Below are 21775 nucleotides of genomic sequence, written 5' to 3'. Positions count from 1 at the left end.
CGGGTTCATCATGTGACCGCCCACCTCAGTCATATGACCGCGGTGTTTAGGGTTTCGTTAAGGAGGAGGAGGTGAGTAAGGTTGTTGTTCACGAGGTTGGAGCAATAAAATGTTCGACTACTTATGATGGTTAGAATCTAGGTTCCCGGAAGCATCGCCTCTGGTTTTAGAAACTCTGTGCCTCTACAGTGAAGCAATTGTTTTTTTGCCTTGATTCCACAGTATCACAAATTTCTTTGTCAAATAGCCGAGAGAATACCGAACAGACCTACCAGCATGGTTGCAACGGCTGGTTTGATGGGGATACAAAGCCGACTCGCAGTGCTTTTCTCGGTTGTGCTATCTCCGTGTCTATGTACCTCTTTTGGCCAGGTAGGAAACTTGACCGGTTTTTCGGTCATGGTTTGACTTACTGATTCACTATCTATGAATGTATTTTACAGTTTGCAGAATTCTGCACAGTTTTGCAAGATGTACATATGTTGTAGATTGTTCACTGCAAGAAAGCATAGCAGTATAATGATTTTGGGTACAATAAAGTTATGCCCCAATAGCTGTTCTCTGTGACCAACAGTACAATAGACTTGCTGTAAGTTTGCACTCACAGGCCGTTGCAAAGCTAAGCGACCAAAGCAGACCTTAACCTCCTGCACCTCAAAATGTAGTCATCCGTCCTGTCTTCAGTGAATGCATACATTTCTTTTTTTTCTTTTTTTCTTCCGTACTGGGCCCCGTGGGAATCGAACCCACAACCCTGGCGTTGTAAACACCATGCTCTACCAACTGATCCACACGGGACCGAGAGTATAATATAATAGCAGATACGTTCACTTGCTGAATAGGTGGCATATGTGAACAAGAATAGCACGTGTTATCATGGGTGTTGTGTGATTATGATTGTCAAAAAATCACTTTAAAAAGATGGCTAGTTCGATCCACCATAATTCCATAATTGATTTAGCTAAACTACTGGACCGTATAGCCCACTGGCTACTTTAACAACTAATTTAGACAACTCATTCAACTTATAATTCATTTCTGACGTTGTATAGGCCATTTTGTATATTAACTATAGTTAGATACATGCAATGTCTTTTTTGTCTTAACTTGTTGCCAGAGAAGACTAAATAAAGTAGTACTTACCAGAATAATGTCTTCCATCGATAGAATGAACGCATTAATTATCTAGTTAACACCTGTAAAGTTGTCTGATTCGTTTAGGGACCGGAGAGAATGCAATAACTCTAAAATAGTCAACATTGGTCCTGATCAAAATGCCCACATCATCAATTTTTTAATTTCACTAGGCAAGTCCGTTAAGAACAAATTCTTATTTACAATGATGCCCTACCGGGGAACAGTGGGGTGACTGCCTTGTTCAGGGGCAGAACGACAGCTTTTTACCTTGTCAGCTCGGGGAGTCAATCCAACAATCTTTAGGTTACTGGCCCTAGGCTACCTGCCGCCCCAAATGAAAAGCTGAGAAATCGATGAAACACATTTCTGATAATACTTCAGTTCGTCTTGGGTGCATATTTTATGTGGTTGAAATAACTGTCTGCTTGCATAAGTGTCAAAGATAACACAGGCATTCTCATTTTCTCAAGAGATGCTGAAAGAAGGAAATTATATTAATCCACTTCTATTCCTGAGACAATTAACATTTGTTATATAATTTTACTGCAAGAAATGCATAATTCTGTTAATATTATACAATACTGCATGTGAGAAGTTAAAGACCTACAGACAGTGTCCATATTTCAGTTACTATTACATTTAATCCATATTAATTTAAATTAGGAATATTCTGTTTATTCATGAACACAGGGATATTCGTGAACAGGATATCAAAGGTGCATGTAAACAGTTTATCCCTAATAAGACCTTAAGTGGGATATGAGCTACTATCCAGAATACTGTGTGCATCTAAATGTCGTTACTGTCAAATGCTATCTTTTTATAATTGTCACTTTCAGCCGTTCTTGTTGGCTAAAATCCAAGCTTCTTCCAAGAGGGAACTCGGAGGTTTTCTTTCTGCACACTCAGTTTTACCTGGCCTGACCTGGCAAGTGGCTGCTTATACCAAGCAATGAGCCAAATTGACGTTCTCTCTTTCTTTCTCCCAGATTAAACCCCTGGTTTATGATGAGCAGTTGCTGTGGGTGAGTGGCGGGGCGGGGGAGGTGAACACCTACCGGGTCCCACTGCTCTCCTTCACCCCCAAGGGCAGTCTGCTGGCCTTCGCTGAGGCCCGCAAGAAGTCTGCCAATGATGGGGGGGCCAAGTTCCTTGCCATGCGACGCTCCACAGACAGAGGTAGGCAGGCTGTCAGGGTGCGCAGACAGATGGACAAATGTTTGCAGTTTTTAATATGATATCTGATGATCAATGGTGGTCCCCCTTGGTCGGTAGTTCGGCCATGATTTGATAGCTGGCCGCTAGACTAATTTACCAATCTTAAAACATTTTAGCTGACATGCGTTAATTGAGTGACTCACATAACAAGAGAAACTGCTGATGCACAACTGCATTTTGAAATTGTACCTTGTGTATTCTACTAACTCTCAACAGTAAGTAAGGAATTGATCAGGCTGTCTGTTGCCCATCCCTGGTGTAATAAGTGATTCCTCACGAAACCCAGACAAAAAAATACTCGGGTTTTCACAAAATGTATTCCATTGAATAGTCCTTTGGAGGAAGGATTGTTGACATATATTTGACATTTGTATCTAAAAGCAAAATTGAGAAATAATTAATCAAAGTTGGCAAATTTATTACATTTTATTCTACAATGTAAAAATATAGAAAAACCCTTGAATGAGTAGGTGTGTCCAAACTGTTGACTGGTACCGTGTGTGTATATATATATATATCAGTCAAACGTTTGGACACACCTACTCATTCAAGGGTTTTTCTTTCTTTTTACTATTTTCTACATTGTAGAATAAGTTTTAATGTCATTACTATATGAAATAACACATATGGAATCATGTAGTAACCAAAAAAGTGTTAATCAAATCAAAATATATTTTTTATTTTAGATTCAAAGTAACCACCCTTTGCCTTGACAGCTTTGCACACTCTTGGCGTTCTCTCAACCAGCTTCACCTGGAATGCTTTTCCAACAGCCTTGAAGGAGTTCCCACATATGCTGAGCACTTGTTGGTTGCTTTTCCTTCACTCTGCAGTCCAACTCATCCCAAACCATCTCAACTGGGTTGAGGTCAGGTGATTGTGGAGGCCAGGTCATCTGATGCAGCACTCCATCACTTTCCTTGGTCAAATAGCCCTTACACAGCCTGGAGGTGTGTTGGGTCATTGTCCTGTTGAAAACAAATTATAGTCCCAATAAGCGCCAACCAGATGGGATGGCGTATCGCTGCAGGATTCTGCTGGTTAAGTGTGCCTTGGATTCAAAATAAATCACTGACAGTGTCACCAGCCAAGCACCATCACACCTCCTCCATGATTCATGGTGGGAACCAACACATGCGGAGATCATCCGTTCACATACTCTGTGTCTCAGACACGGCGGTTGGAACCAAAAATCTCAAATTTGCACTCATCAGCCCAAAGGACAGATTTCCACCAGGCAAATGTCCATTGCTTGTGTTTCTATATATTTTTTTAAACCTTTATTTAACTAGTCAAGTCAGTTAAGAACAAATTCTTATTTACAATGACTGCCTAGTAACAGTGGGTTAACTTCCTTGTTCAGGAGCAGAATAACAGATTTTTACCTTGTCAGACCAAGAAGGAGAGTGATGCAGTGCTGCATCAGATGACCTTGGCCTCCACAATCACCTGACTTCAACCCAGTTGAGATGGTTTGGGATGAGTTGGACCACAGAGTGACGGAAAAGCAGCCAACAAGTGCTCAGCAAATGTGGGAACTCCTGGCAGGTTAAAATTCAATCCCACCAAAAAAGGCTGACATTTTGGGGGGTTTATTACATTTTTTGTTTTAACAGCTCTTACATGAAAAGGGCTTATCATTTTCGTAATTTCACAGTATTATTCCTACCTCGTATTGTTTAAATATATTATGTATAACACAGGAAATTCACGTATTTTTTTACTCCACTGGGGCTTCAACACCAGTCTGAGAGGCTTGTAGGAAGTCCAAACAAAATGCAGTCCCTTTGCCAGTTGATACAGAATCAAGGTGCCACAGTTGGCAGTGCTTGTCAGAGCAAAAACCAAGCCATGAGGTCTAAGGAATTGTCCATAGAGCTCCGAGACAGGATTGTCGAGGCACATATCTGGTAAAGGGTACCAAAACATGTCTGCAGCATTGAAGGTCCCCAAGAACACAGTGCCTTCCATCATTCTTAAATGGAATAAGTTTGGAGCCACCAAGACTCTTCTTAGAGCTGGCTGCCTGGCCAAACTGAGCAATTGTGGGAGAAGGGCCTTGGTCAGGGAGGTGACCAAGAACCCGACGGTTACTCTGACAGAGCTCCCGAGTTCCTCTGTGGAGATGGGAGAACCATCCAGAAGGACAACCTTCTCTGCAGCTATCCACCAATCAGGCCTTTCCCGTAGTGGCCAGACGGAAGCCACTCCCCAGTAAAAGGCACATGACAGCCCGCTTGGAGATTGCCAAAGGGCATCTAAAGGACTCTCAGACCACGAGAAACAAGATTCTCTTGTCTGATGAAACCAAGATTGAACTTTTTGGCCTGAATGCCAAGCGACACGTCTGGAGGAAACCTGGCACCATCCCTACAGTGAAGCATCACGCTGTGGGGATATTTTTCAGCGGCAGGGACTGGGAGACTAGTCAGGAAAGATGAATGGCGCAAAGTACAGAGTTCCTTGATGAAGTCCTGAGCAGGTTCTCAGGCTGGGGTGAAGGTTCGTCTTCCAACATGACAATGACACTAAGCGCACACAGCCAAGACAACGCAGGAGTGGCTTCAGTACAAGTCTCTGAAAGTCCTTGAGTGGCCCAGCCAGAGACCGGACTTGAAACCGATCGAACATCTTTGGAGAGACCTGAAAATAGATGTGCAGCGACGCTCCCCATCCAACCTGACAGAGCTTTAGAGGATCTGCAGAGAAGAATGGGAGAAACTCCCCAAATACAGGTGTGTCAAGCTTGTTGTGTCATACCCAAGAAGACTCAAGGCTTGATGAGAGAAACAAACTATTTCATCCATTTTAGAATACGCCTGTAACGTAACAAAATGTGGAAAAAGTGAAGTGGTCTGAATACTTTCCGAATGCACTGTATTTTACAACACTTTACTTACGACGGATAGTTTCCTCCTCCCCTCTCCGATCTCTATCCTCTACTTCCCCTCCACACTAGGTGCCACGTGGTCTCCCACCTCCTTCATATTGGACGATGGCTACTTGGCTGACGGGCTGAACCTGGGTTCCGTGGTGGTAGATGAGGAGACTGGCTCTGTGCTGCTGATCTACTCTATGTGCTTCCACCAGTACCAGTGTGACCCTGCCAGTATTATGTTGGTGGAGAGCATGGATGATGGTCTCAGCTGGAGCCCACCAAGGAACCTCTCGGTCCAGCTAGGGGTTAAGAACTTCGCCCCCGGGCCTGGCTTTGGCGTTCAGGTGGGTCACCACCGTCCATGGCTTTGATACTTCTCTTCATCTCCCTCTCTCAATGTATCTAATCGGGTGAAAGTAGATTCAATTTCATGCCAGTACGGGGACCTCCTGTGTGTGCATGTGCTTTTTAAAATCTTTTTTATGGGCCTAATCATCGAATGACATATAGAATCCCTATTCATTTAATAGGATCTCTATGGGCCTAATAGTAAAGATTTGTCGTTTCACTTTTAAAATGTATGTGCCTACTTTTTAAAAAAAATTTTTTTTTTTTTTTTTTTTACGTGACAACTGGTTGTTTTCATCTGATTGTCAAACAATTACTTCAAAGGCTCATGAAGATTACCTCCGCACGTTACTCAAGGACGGCTAAATGATGGGGTGCTGGAAACATATTTTTTTTAAGCCTCAAAATGCAGCATCTCTTGTCATTACTTGATGCTCGTATAGAATGCTAAATAAAGCCTTGCTCACCAGAATGTCATAAATTGATAGAAAGATCAGTGCATCATCAGTTGACATTGGTAAAGTTTTCTCTTTCGTTTCGGCTTCTCTCACAGAGCGAGGACATTTAGGGACCAAGGAGATTTCCAAATGACATCAAACCGGTTTAAAGGAAATTTAAAAGCTGTGAAAAAGAGCCAACATGATTTTGATAGTATTTCAGTTCATCTTGGATGCATATTTTGTGGTTGAAAATGAAATACTGTCAGCTTTTATGTCGCTGAAAGAAATTGCACGTTTAGGCTACACAACAGGTCCATAAGCGCGCAATCCCATTCTCTCAAGATGCTGAAACAATTAAGCATATTTTTCCACTCCTGTTCCCTAGACCAAATGTTTATTATATTTTGGACCATCATTTTAATGTGAGGAACACCTAAATAGTGCAGGAGTTAACAATTTATAATAGGCTTACAGACCGTTTCCAGACTTCAGTTACTATTCCAACCATTAGGCTACTCCGATAACAATTTGAATAATTCTGGCATCCATACAGTGCCATTTGATAAGGCAAAGAGACAACACTTTTTGGTGTTCTGTAAGTGATATGTCATTCATTAGGCCTGCACAAGTCTCGATCTCGGCCACTAATCTCTGCCTTCGAAAAATGTTTATTGTTGAACCACACTGCATTTTGGAGCGTATTGGTTAAATCTTTAGACTCCAACCACCCAAGCTGTTTTCTCTGCTTCTGCATGGCAAGCGGTACCGGTACATCAAGTCTGACACCAACAGGCTCCAGAACAGCTTCTATCCCCATGCCATAAGACTGCTGAATAGCTAACTAAAGAATTAGCAAAATGGCAAAACAGAGTATCTGAGTTGACCTTTGTATTTTATTCTTATCTTTACACTGTCTCTATGCACACTCACAGGGCCCTACACACTACGCACATTGATACTCCAACACACGTACACTACCGTTCAAAAGTTTCGGGTTAATTAGAAATGTCCTTGTTTTTGAAAGGAAAGCACATTTGTCCATTTTTTTAAAAAACAGCAAATTGTGCAGAAATACAGTGTAGACTATTCTTGTTCTGAGAAATGAAGGCTGTTCCATGTGAGAAATTGCCAAGAAACTGAAGATCTCGTACAACGCTGTGTACTACTCCCTTCACAGGACAGTGCAAACTGTCTCTAACCAGAATAGAAAGTGGGAGGCCCCGGTGCACAACTGAGCAATTTGATGTTCTTTTCACGGACCCCTTGGGTGAGAGAACACCTTGGGTGGTTTTAGTCTTTAAAGATTTAAACAATATGCTCCAAAATGCAGTGTGGTTCAACAATAACATACATTTTTGCTCAGACACACATAATATGCACATTTATACTGACTCTACACCCACATACAATCATCATATCCTGATGCCTAGTCACCTTACCCCTATACATATCTACCTCTATTGATACAGTATCCCTGCACATTGTAAATATGGTACTGAACCTGTATATCGTATGCTTAGTTACTTTATCATGTTCTTTTATTTATTGTGGGGTTTTTTCCGTTGTACTTTATTTTTAGTATTACATTGTTATTGATTACTGGATTGTTGTGGTTAGAGCTTGCAAGAAATTAATTTCACTGTGCATGTGACTAACTTAAAACAGAACAAAAAAACTTGTATTCCACAAGTTTAAGTCTCTTTTCTCATTTTTCATGCGACTGAAATGCGGTAATGATAAATGGTGAAATAACCTACAGTTTTCTTAAAATCTATGTTTTAACTATTGTGATAAGCTCATGTTTTACCGGAATGGCGTACCTCCACTATTTAATTCATATAATTCCCCCCGCTTTGTTTGTCATCTCTACCCTTATATGAGAAGAGAGCTCCTTATATTTCCTTCCTCGTGATACCATTGCTGACGTAGCCTACTTTTGTGTTGTCAGTAAGTTTGAGTCATGTCTCCCATGATGAGCTGCTCTCTTTTTCAATACCTCTGCAGTTCTTAGTGTTGTTAACCTGCCTGTGTATTTGGACACAGCAGTATTTAGCTAGTCATTCTAAATGTTCGTTCCTTTTATGAGCCCAATTTCTATCATCCCTAACCCTTATATTGTGTGTAATAAACCTTAGTAATAAATCTTAGGGTCAATGCACTGAGGTCAGTTGTTTCGATTGAACTGTTGTGCTTTGATAGAGTACACTATTTTTGACTGTCTCTCCATGTCCCCTCGCAGAAGCACTACCCTCCTGCCAAGGGGCGTCTGGTGGTGTGTGGACATGGCACACTGGAGGGTGACGGGGTCTTCTGCATTCTGAGTGACGACCACGGGCGAAGCTGGAAGAATGGCGCCGCGCTGAAGAGCATCCCCTATAACCAGCCCAAACAAGCCCTGGACTTCAACCCAGACGAGTGCCAGGTAAAGCTATCCAGGGAGAGAATAGGTAGGAAGGACTGGAAACGATGCCACACAGTACAATACCCATATAGTTATTAGGCAACCCTTGAGTTTTACTAGTCTGTAGTTTTACTAGTCTGGTAATAGTTTTATAGTCCGACGCTTTTGTTCTGGTTTTGTTCAATAGTGATGTATACTGATTACAATGCAGTTCCTCTACTTTTTTTTGTATCAGAGATTGGAAAGATACAGTAGCTAATCCTTGTAGGACCACTTAAATTGATTCATTTGACTAACAACTATTAGTATCCCTTGATGAGAAGTGCTTGAGAAACACCTATTGGCTTTATCTGTTAAAAGCCAATAATCAGGCTGACCTCAGTTCCTCAATCAAACTCCTCTCTGCCTCTTTCTCCCCTCTGTAGCCTGTAGAGATGGAGGACGGTAGCATCGTCATCAACGTGCGCAACCAGAACAACTACCACTGCCACTGCCGCATGGTGGTGCGCAGCCTGGACGGGTGCGAGACTCTACCTGTGGAGCAGCTGGTGTTTGACTCCATCCTGATAGACCCAACGGTAGCAGCAGGGGCGCTGCAGAAGGAGGGCGTGATGTACTTCACCAACCCAGCTGACAGTACCCACAGTAAGGACTATGGGAAAGGGGTGGGGATGGGGCCCTCTGGTGGACAGAGTGGGTTGGACAGGGGGTTAGTGGTGAGCTATTTAAAAAAATATATAATTCTTAAAACCTTTTTTTTTATCTTAACTTCTACCCTCAACCTTTCTGTCCCTCTCGCTTTCTTTCTCTCCTTCTGCCAGGGATCAATCTAACCCTGCGCTGGTCTCTAACCAATGGCACGTCGTGGGAGAAGAACGCTGTCCAGATCTGGGCGGGCCCAAGCGGCTACTCCTGCATGACGTCACTTCCGAGCAGCAACGCTGAGGACAGGAAGTTCATCTTTGTCATCTACGAGAAAGGCCACAAAGACTACGATGAGACCATCTCCTTCGCCAAGATCCACCTCTACGGTGGATGGTAGTAGAATAAGGCTGGGGGGGGGGGGGGGGGGGGGTGACGACTAGGTAGAGTCTGCCTCTAACCACTGGTCCAGGGTCAGGATCCGTGTTCTCAAAGTGTCTCAGAGTGCTGAACTGCATCAGTTTTGCCTTTTTAGATCATAATGAATTAGATTATATAGATGGGGACCTGATCCTAAATCAGCACTTTTACTCAGACACATTTTGAATACAGGCCCAGATATTTTTATCCTCTTTAAAAGTGGGGATTTTTATCCAAGATCTGTGGTTAGGAGCAGGTTCTACCTCCAGCTGGGGAGGGAAAGGGAAGAGGATGCTGAAGATACTCTCAGGACGGAGGATTCATGGGACTTTGCAGCACCACTTTGTTTTGATAGGTGGAGGGAGACATACAAACTACTCCTGTTTTATTGTACCAATAATGACAGTTGTATGCCACTTTATCCTAAGGGGGGCTTTTAAATACATCAGGGTTGTATTCATTAGAGCACACCGCAGCAAAATGTAGCAAAACATTCTGCGACAGGAAATGGAAAGTTCAGCTTGTCCCTCCCTGTTTTAGTCTGTTTTCCTCCATTTGGTGCCTAATATACATGTTATTAGTATGGCCCAAGCACAGGTGTCCTGTCCTTTACTGAAGCTATGATAGTCTGTAATGATTGGTGGGATGTTGGTGTAGCTACGCTTCCTTTCTGTTGAGGCTCCTATAGCTGAGACCCCCCCCCACATCACAAAATAAAAGAGATGGGTGGAAGGAAAATATTTAGAGGGTTGTGTCACCAAGCCATAAAAATATTGGGAAAGAATTGCAACTGTGATGTTTCCATATGGCAAAAAAAAGGTAAAAATACAGATTTAGAGAGACATTTTAATGCCTAGTAAATGTAGCTCCCAGCCCTCTGCCTCCCAGTCCATAACAGAATGGTTGCACTTTCAGAATGTCAAGGCATGTTTAAGTTTTCCTTTTTTGAAGGGTGGGGTTCTTGCCAACTTTTGACGTGAGAGATGTTTGTATGATGAGACTGTTTAATGTGAGTGAATGGACTGTAAAATGATTGACTTGTGTCCACTACAATATCTCAGATGAATAGGATACGCATAGTTTGAATACCATCAACTTGATGTTTTTACGAGGCATGGCGCCAGGGATCTGTAATTTCATTCACCCATTTTGTGCTATCAGTTGAAAGTTTAATTATCAACTGTGATTGTGTCACAAATTCTTCGACTCAGTGTTTCTGTAGCAGATTTGATCAGTCTCATCTAGCTAGCGCACTCCACAGCAGATGTAGTTGTTTCCCTCAGCTCACCATGCCGAACCTATCTGTGAAGCTGACATACTGATATGAAATAGATTCCTTGTTTAGTGGTAAGACACTGCATCTGGTTAATTGCACATAAGGGTTTGATTGGTCATTTATTTGAAAATTATTTTGATTAGAAACCGTTGCCTTGTATTGAGGAATCCGGCTGCATGTGAACACGTGTCTAGTTGAATTGCCAATGTTATGGTCAATGTGAGTGCACTTGATTTTGTATTAGATTAAGCATATATTCTGCTAATTATCTAACAACCTTTTATTATCCTCCCTTTCCTGAAAGTGTGTACATTTAATAGAAGGGCTTCCTATGTTGATGTGGTTTTAATGTTTCAGGTATGTTTTTCTGGTAGTGTTAAGGAGGTGTGAGTGTGATGTGTGTCTGAGTACTAATATAATATTATGCATGTACTTTTAGATACTGTACAATTAGTGGGAAAAGATCAGAACTTAGCTTCTTTAAAAACAGCAATTGAACCACAGTGTGTGTGGAAGCGTACTGTTAAAATCGTTCCAAGCCTCTTGTAATGTTTTGTGATATCCCCTGGGTCTGTATATAATGTAAAGTATTCTGTACTTCCCTGAAAAGTATAAATGTGAAATATTTTTTGTGGTTAGCCAAGACCTGTTTAATGCTGTGTGGGTGAACACTAGCTTCAAATGGAGCTTTTGGAACAAAGAAATCTGTACACTGTAAGACAAAATGTCAGATGTAGCTGTAAGAGAACGTTAGAAAAGAGAATAATGCAAATATCCTTGTAACAGCTATTTTGTTTGTCACACTCATAGAAGTAATCTAACAAATATTTTTCTTTATGACAATGTTGCCAGAATCTTATAGTACAATCACAAAGTGTGTCTTCTAAATTGTATTATGTGTTCGGCATTAAAGCCAAATTATAATGGGGAAGGAACAAAATTCAAATTATTGAAGATGCTAAATAAAATTGGCAGTGCTTCAAATGCATTCATAGACATGAAACAAGTTCTTTGAAAATTAACCACACTGAACGGGAAATTATTGTCACCTTGATTGCATTGTATTTTCTGACGTTGAATCGACAGATGGGGAGATGAGAAGGATATAGCACAGAAAGTGGGTGGAAGAATGGGGATGTGAACCGCTCCCTCCAGTATGTAGTCCTGGGCGGCACTACCTGACCCTGACACTACCATGATTGCATCAATCATTTACCACAAATCAGACCTTAAAGAAACAGTAAAACACACTGTAAATTACACATGCATTCATATAGCCTTAGTAGAAGATGATGGTTAAGTGTGGGAGTCTAATGAAATGGGAAGAAAATTAATTTAGCATACATGCAAAACATTTTGCCTGAGGGATTATTGGAACACAGTAGGTCACCGTACAGTACCTGTATAGCAGAGGAAGTTTAGTTTTTCCGCACAGTTATTGTCGGCCCATTTCCCTGTTCTCTTGTTCATGGCTTCACAGATGTGAGATAGAGGAGGCTCGGGAGCTGAACCTGTACACAAAGATAGAGTTGTAGTAGTACTTAGTTGTGTGTCTAATGTCTGTCATATCACACTGGCCTAAAGTAACCCACATCAAACTACATTCATATATAGTGCATAGACCTTGCCTGGCTACCCAGGCTCCTTGCTACGGCCAAACGCTACGCCCACTTATGTTAGTTTCTTCTCCCCAATGAGTCTGGCTCTGAGTACCTCCCCGACCCTTCACCGAATGCGAACCCATTCGGGGCTGTCTGATTGGTCCAGAAAATAATGGGTTGGGCCAGAGCCAGAACACACTTGGGTAAAGCGGCAGTTAGAAAATGTGTCATTGGCTTTGACACTGATTTGTTAGAGACAATCCAATCACTGCTGACTTTGTTTTGTACAACGCCACTTATGCCCCTTGTCACCATAAACGACTTCAATAATGGCAATCTCAGACTTAAGAATGTGGTGAATTACAGAGCTATTTTTTGCAGTGGTGTAAAGTACTTAAGTAAAAATACTTGAAAGTACTACTTAAGTAGTTTTTTGGGGGGTATCTTTACTATTTCTTTTTTTTTACAACTTTTACTTCACAACATCCATACATTTTCCCTGACACCCAAAAGTACTCCTTACATTTTGAATACTTAGCAGGACAGGGAAATGGTCCAATTCACGCACTTATTAGAACATCCCTGGTCATCCCTACTGCCTCTGATCTGGCAGACTCACTAAACACACATGCTTCATTTGCAATGAGTGTTGGAGTGTTTCCCTGGCACCCATAAATAAAATAAAAAATTAAATGATGTCATCTGGTTTGCTTAATATAAGGAATTTGAAATGATTATACTTTTACTTGTACTTTTGATACTTAAGTATATTTTAGCAATTAAAATGTACTTTTGATACTTAAGTATATTTAAAACCAAATACTTTTAGACTTAGTATTTTACTGGGTGACTTTTACTTGAGTCATTTTCTATTAAGGTATCTTTACTTTTACTCAAGTATGACAAATGGGTACTTTTTCCACCACAGATTTTTTGCAATACTAGTGTGTTTACCTAACAAGCACAAATGAATACACGTCACCTGTATTACTTTCTACTTTCATCTCTCTCTCTCAACCTCTCTCCTCCACTCACTTTTTCTCCAGTTCTGGTAGTCCAGTGCCTCTTCATTTCCTCACAGCCAGAACCCCCACAGCTGGCTCTGCCTCAGCCCGACCCACACCCAGTCCGAGGAGCTGTTCTGGACTTTCTCCATGGCATAGAAGGCCTCAGCGTCAGAGTGAAAGGAGGCCAGGTGAGAGTGTGGATGCCCAATAGTGACACAGTGCTTTAGTGCATTAGTCCATGTCATCTGCTTCAGAACCAGAGTCAGTTTCCGAGTGACTGGAGAGGAGAAGTAGGGGACAAGGGAGCATGGGAGAAGGGGTGATGAGAGAATTGAGAAAGCAGAGATGAGAAGAAACTACAGAAAAAGCCAGGAACATTGTTAACAACTGATGGTTTTCATCTAGCAAGTTAGCTAGCAAGGTTCGAGCAATGGTGGAGGGGGTTTTGGTATAATTTCCATGAATAGGGAAGTTGTTTACATACCAAAATAGCAGTGGAATGGTTTCTTGACTTTTCAGTCAACTGGGGTCCATTTCAAGGGCAGCAGCAGTTGACCATTACTCAATTCAGCTTCAACACAGTCCTCCTTTGCTATACATTTAAAAAAGGAAAGAAAAATATAATTCACATCACATGAATCATATTAGTTCATTATTGAGGCATTGAATAAAACAATCAAGGGTGAACCGGAATGACACCCTTGTTGAATCGACTGCCCCATTTTGTTCAGTAACTCACTTTCAGTGGTCAGTAGCTCTCGAGTCAGGTTGGAGAACAGTGGCTGGAGATTTGACCGTCTCCATGGTTGATGGTGAAGGCCGATCCACACTGCAACTTCACTGGTGAATACAGCGGGACTCAGCTTCTCCAGTATCTTGTCATTGTATGCATCACTCATCACGCTGGCTAGGTCTTTGTGGCTGAGATAACAGTGCTTCAAAGCCTCTGTCCAGTTCTTCTTCGCTTCAACCAATGAAAGGTTGTGGAGATCTGCAATGGCTGTTGTTTATATTTGAAGGTTAAAATCTATAGACTGCACTGGATGGAAGCAACACTGTTACAAAAATATAAACTTTTCCATTCCTTTTTGTCCCCCCTCCCCCTCTCTCAGGAGGATTCACTTAAATGTTTCACCAAATTACAAACACATACAGTACAAATGGAATTATCTCAGCGTTTGTTACCTTTGTTATAACATATGAAGATTCGATTGTCCCCACAGTCTCTCTCTTCCCATGTTCCATTGCGGTCCATGCTGACACACACAGGCCCACCTGTCCATTTCCTTGAGCGCGCTTCACTCTTACCCTGAGTCCCATTCCTCAAGCCAATCCAAGCTGATTCCTTACTAGAGCCTTTTACCTTGTTGTAAATGTCATCCATGTGAGATCTGTTGTTTATAGTGACTAAAGTGCATAAGTCTTTGGCTTCGTTCCATGTCTTTGTAATACTACTGAGATTGTAACAGCCATCTGCTGAAAAACAGAAATAAGATTTTTTGGGGCAGTGGTCTATGATACTGTAGTATTCACGTAACACATGGTTACTGTCAGGTCCAAAATGATTGACACCCTCAATAAAGATGAGCAAAATAAAATATGTAAAATATTAAATAAAAATACTGAGCTAAATTGTATACAATATATAATATTATTTATTATCTTTATAAAGGGTACCAATCATTTTGGACTTGTCTGTATATTATGTATATTATATAAATGCACAACTTTTTGGTACTGTCTATTATCAATTGAGGCGTCTGAAGCATTATATTTGTAAAATATGACCTGAAATGAAAGGTAGGTAATCATTTTAAAAGATCACTTTCAAAAGTTATTTACCAGCAACACAAATGAAATAAGTTGGTGACATGCAGCTTCTGTCATTCCATCTCTTTTCAGGGTAATGCGATCTATTCAGATAAACTTCAGCTCCAGATCATTCCAATACCGGAATCCCAAGGTTTCCCATCAGCCCATTCCCAGGTGTCACGGAAGTGTTCAATCCAAACAGATCGCCCTTTCCTTGTACATTTTAGTGATTTGAGTTCTGCAAAGCTTTCAATCTCCACCAGATTGGAATATTTAGCCCTACAATGACTTTGGGCTTCAGACCAAGTAGACAAAGTATCCCCCAATGACCGATTGGGTAAATCAAAGCTACCTGTGACATAAAAGTTTACACATAGACAAGGGTTCAGGCAAACATTATCTCCTCCAACACTGAATACACACCTTTACATCTCACGAATATGTGTATATTGTCTGATATTACCCTTTTATTAAATGCATAACTTTTGACTTCCTGTATAGCAATTTTACAACATGATTTGTGTTATAACTGACGTTTAAAGAAGCATGAAACAATGTAAGGGAGTGGACAATGTAAGAGTGGATAAAGTTACTAACTTTGTCAGATAAACACATTTTTTCTGAGCAGGAAGCCCTTGTCCAGTATCCCTGCTTATCTATGTTCTCGAACTCCCCTTATGTCCACTTTTCAAACTGGACAAGAACTGGACACTTTTCAAATGGAACTTCTCCCCATTTGACCATTGCCAGTTTTCACCACAGCTAACGTTACGCCTCAACCCAAACCAGACAGGACCAGAGAAACTGGAGTTCCCCATAAGAGACGCATCAATATCCGAAGGATTCTCAGTGAAGGCTAAGTCAGTGTATTTCTTCCTGCAGTAATGCTGAGCTGAAGACCACGTTCTGTTGTTGCTGTCAAAGACCGCAACAGCAATGTGACAGAGTATTGGTGAGAGATGAGCTACAGAGAGAGGACACAGAGGGTAACTCATTTTGTATGTCATAATAATATACTGTAATTACTAATTCATGTTAATTCATATAAATTCATATTGTAACATTAATAATAATTATAGCAACATGTATAATTATTATACTTAATATTATACAATTTGGTCTGGTGTAAAGTAGGATATTTTATTTGATTGTTAACATTTTCCATAACATTTACATGACCAATTATGCCAGCCTCACCACTCGCACTACTACTTCATGTACTACATGCTCTTTTAATCCGGTTATTGTGATGTTCATTTGAACCTTTCTCAACTTTTCAATTAAAACACAGTGTTTGAAATTAAACAGGATCAAATCTGGTAGCATAAATGTACCTGCTAAAAGCAAGAGGACAAAGATGATCTCCACAGCATTCAGTGTGCCACCATCATAATGAGATTGGTCTCATGAAGTCCATCTGCACTTAGGAAAAATGTGGGGGAAACGATTAGTGCAAGTATTGGATACCCATAAAACAATGGAAACAAATAATACAATTTATGTAAATACAAATACAGGAACAGCGGGACTAAACCCGAAGTGCAACATAATAAAGCACTCAGGAAATAGTAGGAGAGATTACTTTCAGGAAAACAAGCAATGACCGACAAAGACAAATGACAGAGGGAGTATATATACAGTGATAGAGTGGGGATTGGAACCAGGTGTGTATAATGATGATGAGACAAGTCCAGGGTTGATGAGTGAAGGGCGTTTGCCAGCAGCAGGTTCGGCGAGAAGCCCCTGACTGCAGTGTGCAGTTCAGGGCCGGGCTCAATGTGGGCGGAGTCAAACGTCGGGCCAGGTTCAATGTGGGCGGAGTCAAACGCATTTAACCTGAACCCTTCCCATCTCCTTCAAGTTGAGGTAAACGTCGAAGGTCTCAATGTCAGCGAAAGCGAATCTTAATTAACCTAACCTACATGAATAAAAATACAAGCCAAAGTATATTATGCATAATGACAGTCTCACTTACTTCCATGGTTTATAATATTCATGTTATACCAGTACAGTGGTATATTTTTATATGACCAACTACCGAACCGATGTTAGCATAGCGTCAATTAGCACCCATTTGCACGTGAGCTAGCTAATTGCTCACAATGAGGGAATCTTATTTGGACAAATTTGCCTACTACCCTAGGTTTACATGTACAAGTATGTAATCGATTTGATCGTTGATTTTCTGTGTTTCTTCAATGTATGCCTTGTGTTTGGCTGGCTCTAAATGTGTATCGTTGATGCCATTTCCTTAGTTACACACAGAGAGTCTACACAGCCTACACATAGTATATACAATAATGAAATCACCTGGTCCCAACATACATGGCAAGTCAAGAAAAGTAATTGTAACTTGTCCACGCTGTAAACTGAAGTTAAATAAGAAAAACTTCAAAACACATTTACAAAGAAAGCATACACATTGCTTTGAAACAGTGTCGAAGGAAAGAGTTTTGGCATGTGAGTGCATTGATGTGAAAAATTGTGTGTTTGCAGTCAAAAATACATTTTCTGGTCCAGCGATACCCATACATTTTGTGAAAAATACTTGGGCTAATTCAGTTCCAACTGTGTTCAAAACTGTTATGCATGCTGGAGTATAAAAAGCTGTTGAATTTTACTTTTTCTTTACTTTCACATACACTCTTCACAGAAACATTGCTCGGATCTTGTCCCCTGGACCTGGAGGACTTTTGGTGTGGATGATGTTCAGGTTAGATATTCCTTTAAATTATTCCACTGAACTGTACCATTTGATTGTCATTCCTTTATTGAAGAATTTACCTTATTAACACCACAGGGCCTACCAAAGCAAAACCTCAAACAACTTTGAGGTGTTTGTTTTGATGGTAAGATGCTAGCTATTCAGTATATTATATTAGTCAATTTTTTTTATTTAACCTTTATTTAACCAGGTAAGCCAGTTGAGAACAAGTTCTCATTTACAACTGCGACCTGGCCAAGATGGATATCATAAGGTGAATGCACCATTTTGTAAGTCGCTCTGGATAAGAGCGTCTGCTAAATGACTTAAATGTAAATGTAAATAAAGCAAAGCAGTGCGACACAAACAACAACACAGAGTTATACATGGAATAAGCAAACGCACAGTGAAAAACACAATAGAAAAGTCTATATACAGTGTGTGCAAATTAAGTAAGATTAGGGAGTTAAGGCAATTAATAGGCCGTAGTGGCGAAATAATTACAATTTAGCAAATAAACGCAGGAGTGATAGATGTGCAGAAGATGAATGTGGAAGTAGAGATACTGGGGTGCAAAGGAGCAAAAAATATATATAAATAAATAGCAATATGGGGATGAGGTAGTTGGATGGGCAATTTACAGATGGGCTATGTACAGGTGCAATGATATGTAAGCTGCTTTGATAACTGATGCTTAAAGTTAGTGAGGGAGATATGAGTCTCCAGCTTCAGTGATTTTTTTGCAGTTCGTTCCAGTCATTGGCAGCAGAAAACTGTAAGGAAAGGCGGTCAAAGTAGGGGTTGGCTGTGGGAGTGACCAGTGAAATATACCTGCTGGAGCGCATGCTACGGGTGGGTGCTGCTATGGTGACCAGTGAGCTGAGATAAGGCAGTGCTTTACCTAGCAAAGACTTGTAGATGACCTGGAGACAGTGGGTTTGACGACGAATATGAAGCGAGGGCCAGCCAATGAGAGCATACAGGTTGCAGTGGGGGGTAGTATATGGGGCTTTGATGGCACTGTGATAGACTGCATCCAATTCGCTGAGTAGAGTGTTGGAGGCTATTTTGTAAAGGACATCGCCGAAGTCAAGGATCGGTAGGATAGTCAGTTTTACGAGGATATGTTTGGCAGCATGAGTGAAGGATGCTTTGTTGCTGTCACGTCCTGACCAGTAAAGGGGTTATTTGTGTTTGGTCAGGACGTGGCAGGGGGTATTTGTTTTATATGGTTCGGGGTGGTTGTATATGTGGAGGGGTGTTAGATTTATGTATTCCGGGGTTTTTGGTTATTGTTCTATGTTAGTTTATTTCTATGTTCTGTCTAGTCGTTTGTATTTCTATGTTTTGCTAATTGGTGTTGGGGCCTTCAGTTGGAGGCAGCTGTCTATCGTTGCCTCTGATTGAAGGTCCTATAATTAGGAGTATGTTTGTTTTGGGGTTTGTGGGAGATTGTTTTTGCACTGCTGTGGTTTGCCTGCAAACTGTCTAGCTGTCGTTCGTTTTTTTTCTTGTTTTGTGTAGTGTTCAATAAAACTAAATATGAGCACTCAACCCGCTGCGCCTTGGTCCAACACCTACGAAAGACGTGACAGAATCTCCCACCAACCACGGACCAAGCAGCGGAGGAAGGAGCAACAGGTGGACTATCGGGAGTCGTGGACCTGGGAGGAGATTAAAGCCGGAGTGGGCCCATGGAGGAAGGTGAAAGAGGACCGGGAATGTTACAGGGATACACGGTTGGCGTTCAAACCTGAGAGGCAGCCCCAATACAAAAATTTGGGGGGGCACACGGGTAGTTTGGCTGGGCGAGGATTAAGCCCCAAGCCAAATCCCTGTGCTTTTTTTGAGGCAACCTATGATTGGACAGGTCCCGTGCTTCGGGGTAATGCGTACTGTTGCGAGGCCAAGTATTTTCAGGCCGGTGTGCGCGGTGCCAGCGCCCCGCATTTGCCAGGGGGAAGCGGGCATCCAGCCAGTAAGGGTGGAGCCAGTGCTACGCTCGAGACCGCCAGTGCGTCTTCACGGTCCAGTGTATCCTGTTCCCGCTCCTCGCACTAGCCGTGAGGTGCGTGTCTCCAGTCTGGCACATCCCAAGCCAGCACCACGCACCAGGCTTCCAGTGCATCAGCCCAATCCAGTATGTCCTGTTCCTGCTCCTCGCACTAGCCTTGAAGTGCGTGTCTCCAGTCTGATACCTCCAGTACCAGCACCACGCACTAGGCTTCCAGTGCGTCAGCCCAGTCCGTCCTGTTCCCGCTCCTCGCACTAGCCTTGGGGTGCGTGTCCCTAGTCTGATACCTCCAGTACCAGCCCCACGCACTAGGCTTCCAGTGCATCAGCCCAGTCCAGTACGTCCTGTTCCTGCTCCCCGCACTAGCCCTGAGGTGCGTGTCCCCAGTCTGGTACCTCCACTACCAGCCCCACGCATCAGTATTCCAGTGCGTCAGCCCAGTCCCGAGCTTCCGACGACAGTGCCTCGTCCAGAACGTCCGGCGACAGTGCCTCGTCCAGAACTTCCGACGACAGTGCCTCGTCCAGAACTTCCGGCGACAGTGCCTCGTCCAGAACTCCGGCGACAGTGCCTCGTCCAGAACTTCCGGCGTCAGTGCCTCGTCCAGAGTGTCCGGCGACAGTGCCTCGTCCAGAGTGTCCGGCGACAGTGCCTCGTCCAGAGTGTCCGGCGACAGTGCCTCGTCCAGAGTGTCCGGCGACAGTGCCTCGTCCAGAGTGTCCGGAACCAGGAGAGACGGCCCACTGTCCGGAACCTGGAGAGACGGCCCACTGTCCGGAACCAGGAGAGACGGCCCACTGTCCGGAACCAAGAGAGTCGTCATACAGTCCGGAACCAAGAGAGTCGTCCTACAGTCCGGAACCAAGAGAGTCGTCCTACAGTCCGGAACCAAGAGAGTCGTCCACCTACGAAAGACGTGACAGTTGCAAAATAGGAGGCAGATTTTAGATTTAATTTTGGATTGGAGATGCTTAATATGAGTCTGGAAGGAGTGTTTACAGTCTAACCAGACACCTAGGTACTTGTAGTTATCCACATATTCTAAGTCAGAACCGTCCAGAGTAGTGACGCTAGTCAGGCGGGCAGCTGCGGGCAGCGATTGGTTGAAGAGCATGAATTTAGTTTTACTTGCATTTAAGAGCAGTTGGATGCCACGGAAGGAGAGTTGTATGCATTGAAGCTCGTCTGGAGGTTAGTTTACACAGTGTCCAAAAAAGGGCCAGAAGTATACAGAATGGTGTCGTCTGCATAGAGGTGGATCAGAGAATCACCAGCAGCAAGAGTTACATCATTGATGTATACAGAGAAAAGAGTCGACCTGAGAATTGAACCCTGAGGCACCCCCATAGAGACTACCAGAGGTCCGGACAACAGGCCCTCCGATTTGACACACTGAACTCTGTCTGAGAAGTAGTTGGTGAACCAGGCGAGGCAGTCATTTGAGAAACCAAGGCTGTTGAGTCTGCTGATAAGAATGCAGTGATTGACAGAGTCGAAAGCCTTGGCCACGTCGATGAATACGGCTGCACAGTATTGTCTTTTGTCCATGGCGGTTATGATATCATTTAGGACCTTGAGCATTGCGTAGCGGAGAAGGTACGGTGGGGTTCAAAATGGTCGGTGATCTGTTTGTTAACTTAGCTTTCGAATACCTTAGAAAGGCAGGATAGGTCTGTAACAGTTTGGGTCTAGAGTGTCTCCCCCTTTGAAGAGGGGGATGACCGCGGCAGCTTTCCAATCTTTGGGGATCTCAGACGATACAAAAGAGAGGTTGAACAGGCTAGTAATAGGGGTTGCAACAATTGCGGCGGATCCTTTTAGAAAGAGAGGGTCCAGATTGTCTAGCCCAGCTGATTTGTAAGGGTCCAGATTTTGCC

At 42.5% G+C, this 21775-nt stretch overlaps 1 protein-coding gene across 1 annotated transcript; it reads left to right on the top strand.

Annotated features, from left to right (window-relative positions):
- The first annotated feature begins 60 nt into the window (after positions 1-60).
- Positions 61-11748, top strand: LOC106588520 (sialidase-1). Its single transcript, XM_045709235.2, has 6 exons — positions 61-372; positions 2127-2316; positions 5315-5577; positions 8261-8443; positions 8848-9067; positions 9244-11748. The coding sequence occupies exons 1-6, from the start codon at positions 277-279 to the stop codon at positions 9462-9464; spliced, it is 1173 nt and encodes a 390-aa protein (XP_045565191.1). The 5' UTR covers positions 61-276; the 3' UTR covers positions 9465-11748.
- Positions 11749-21775: the final 10027 nt, after the last annotated feature.

This window comes from Salmo salar, chromosome 27 (genome assembly GCF_965601325.2).
Source record: "Salmo salar chromosome 27, fSalSal1, whole genome shotgun sequence".
In the NCBI taxonomy this organism is placed as follows: domain Eukaryota; kingdom Metazoa; phylum Chordata; class Actinopteri; order Salmoniformes; family Salmonidae; genus Salmo; species Salmo salar.
This window is presented reverse-complemented; position numbering and strand designations above follow the sequence as displayed.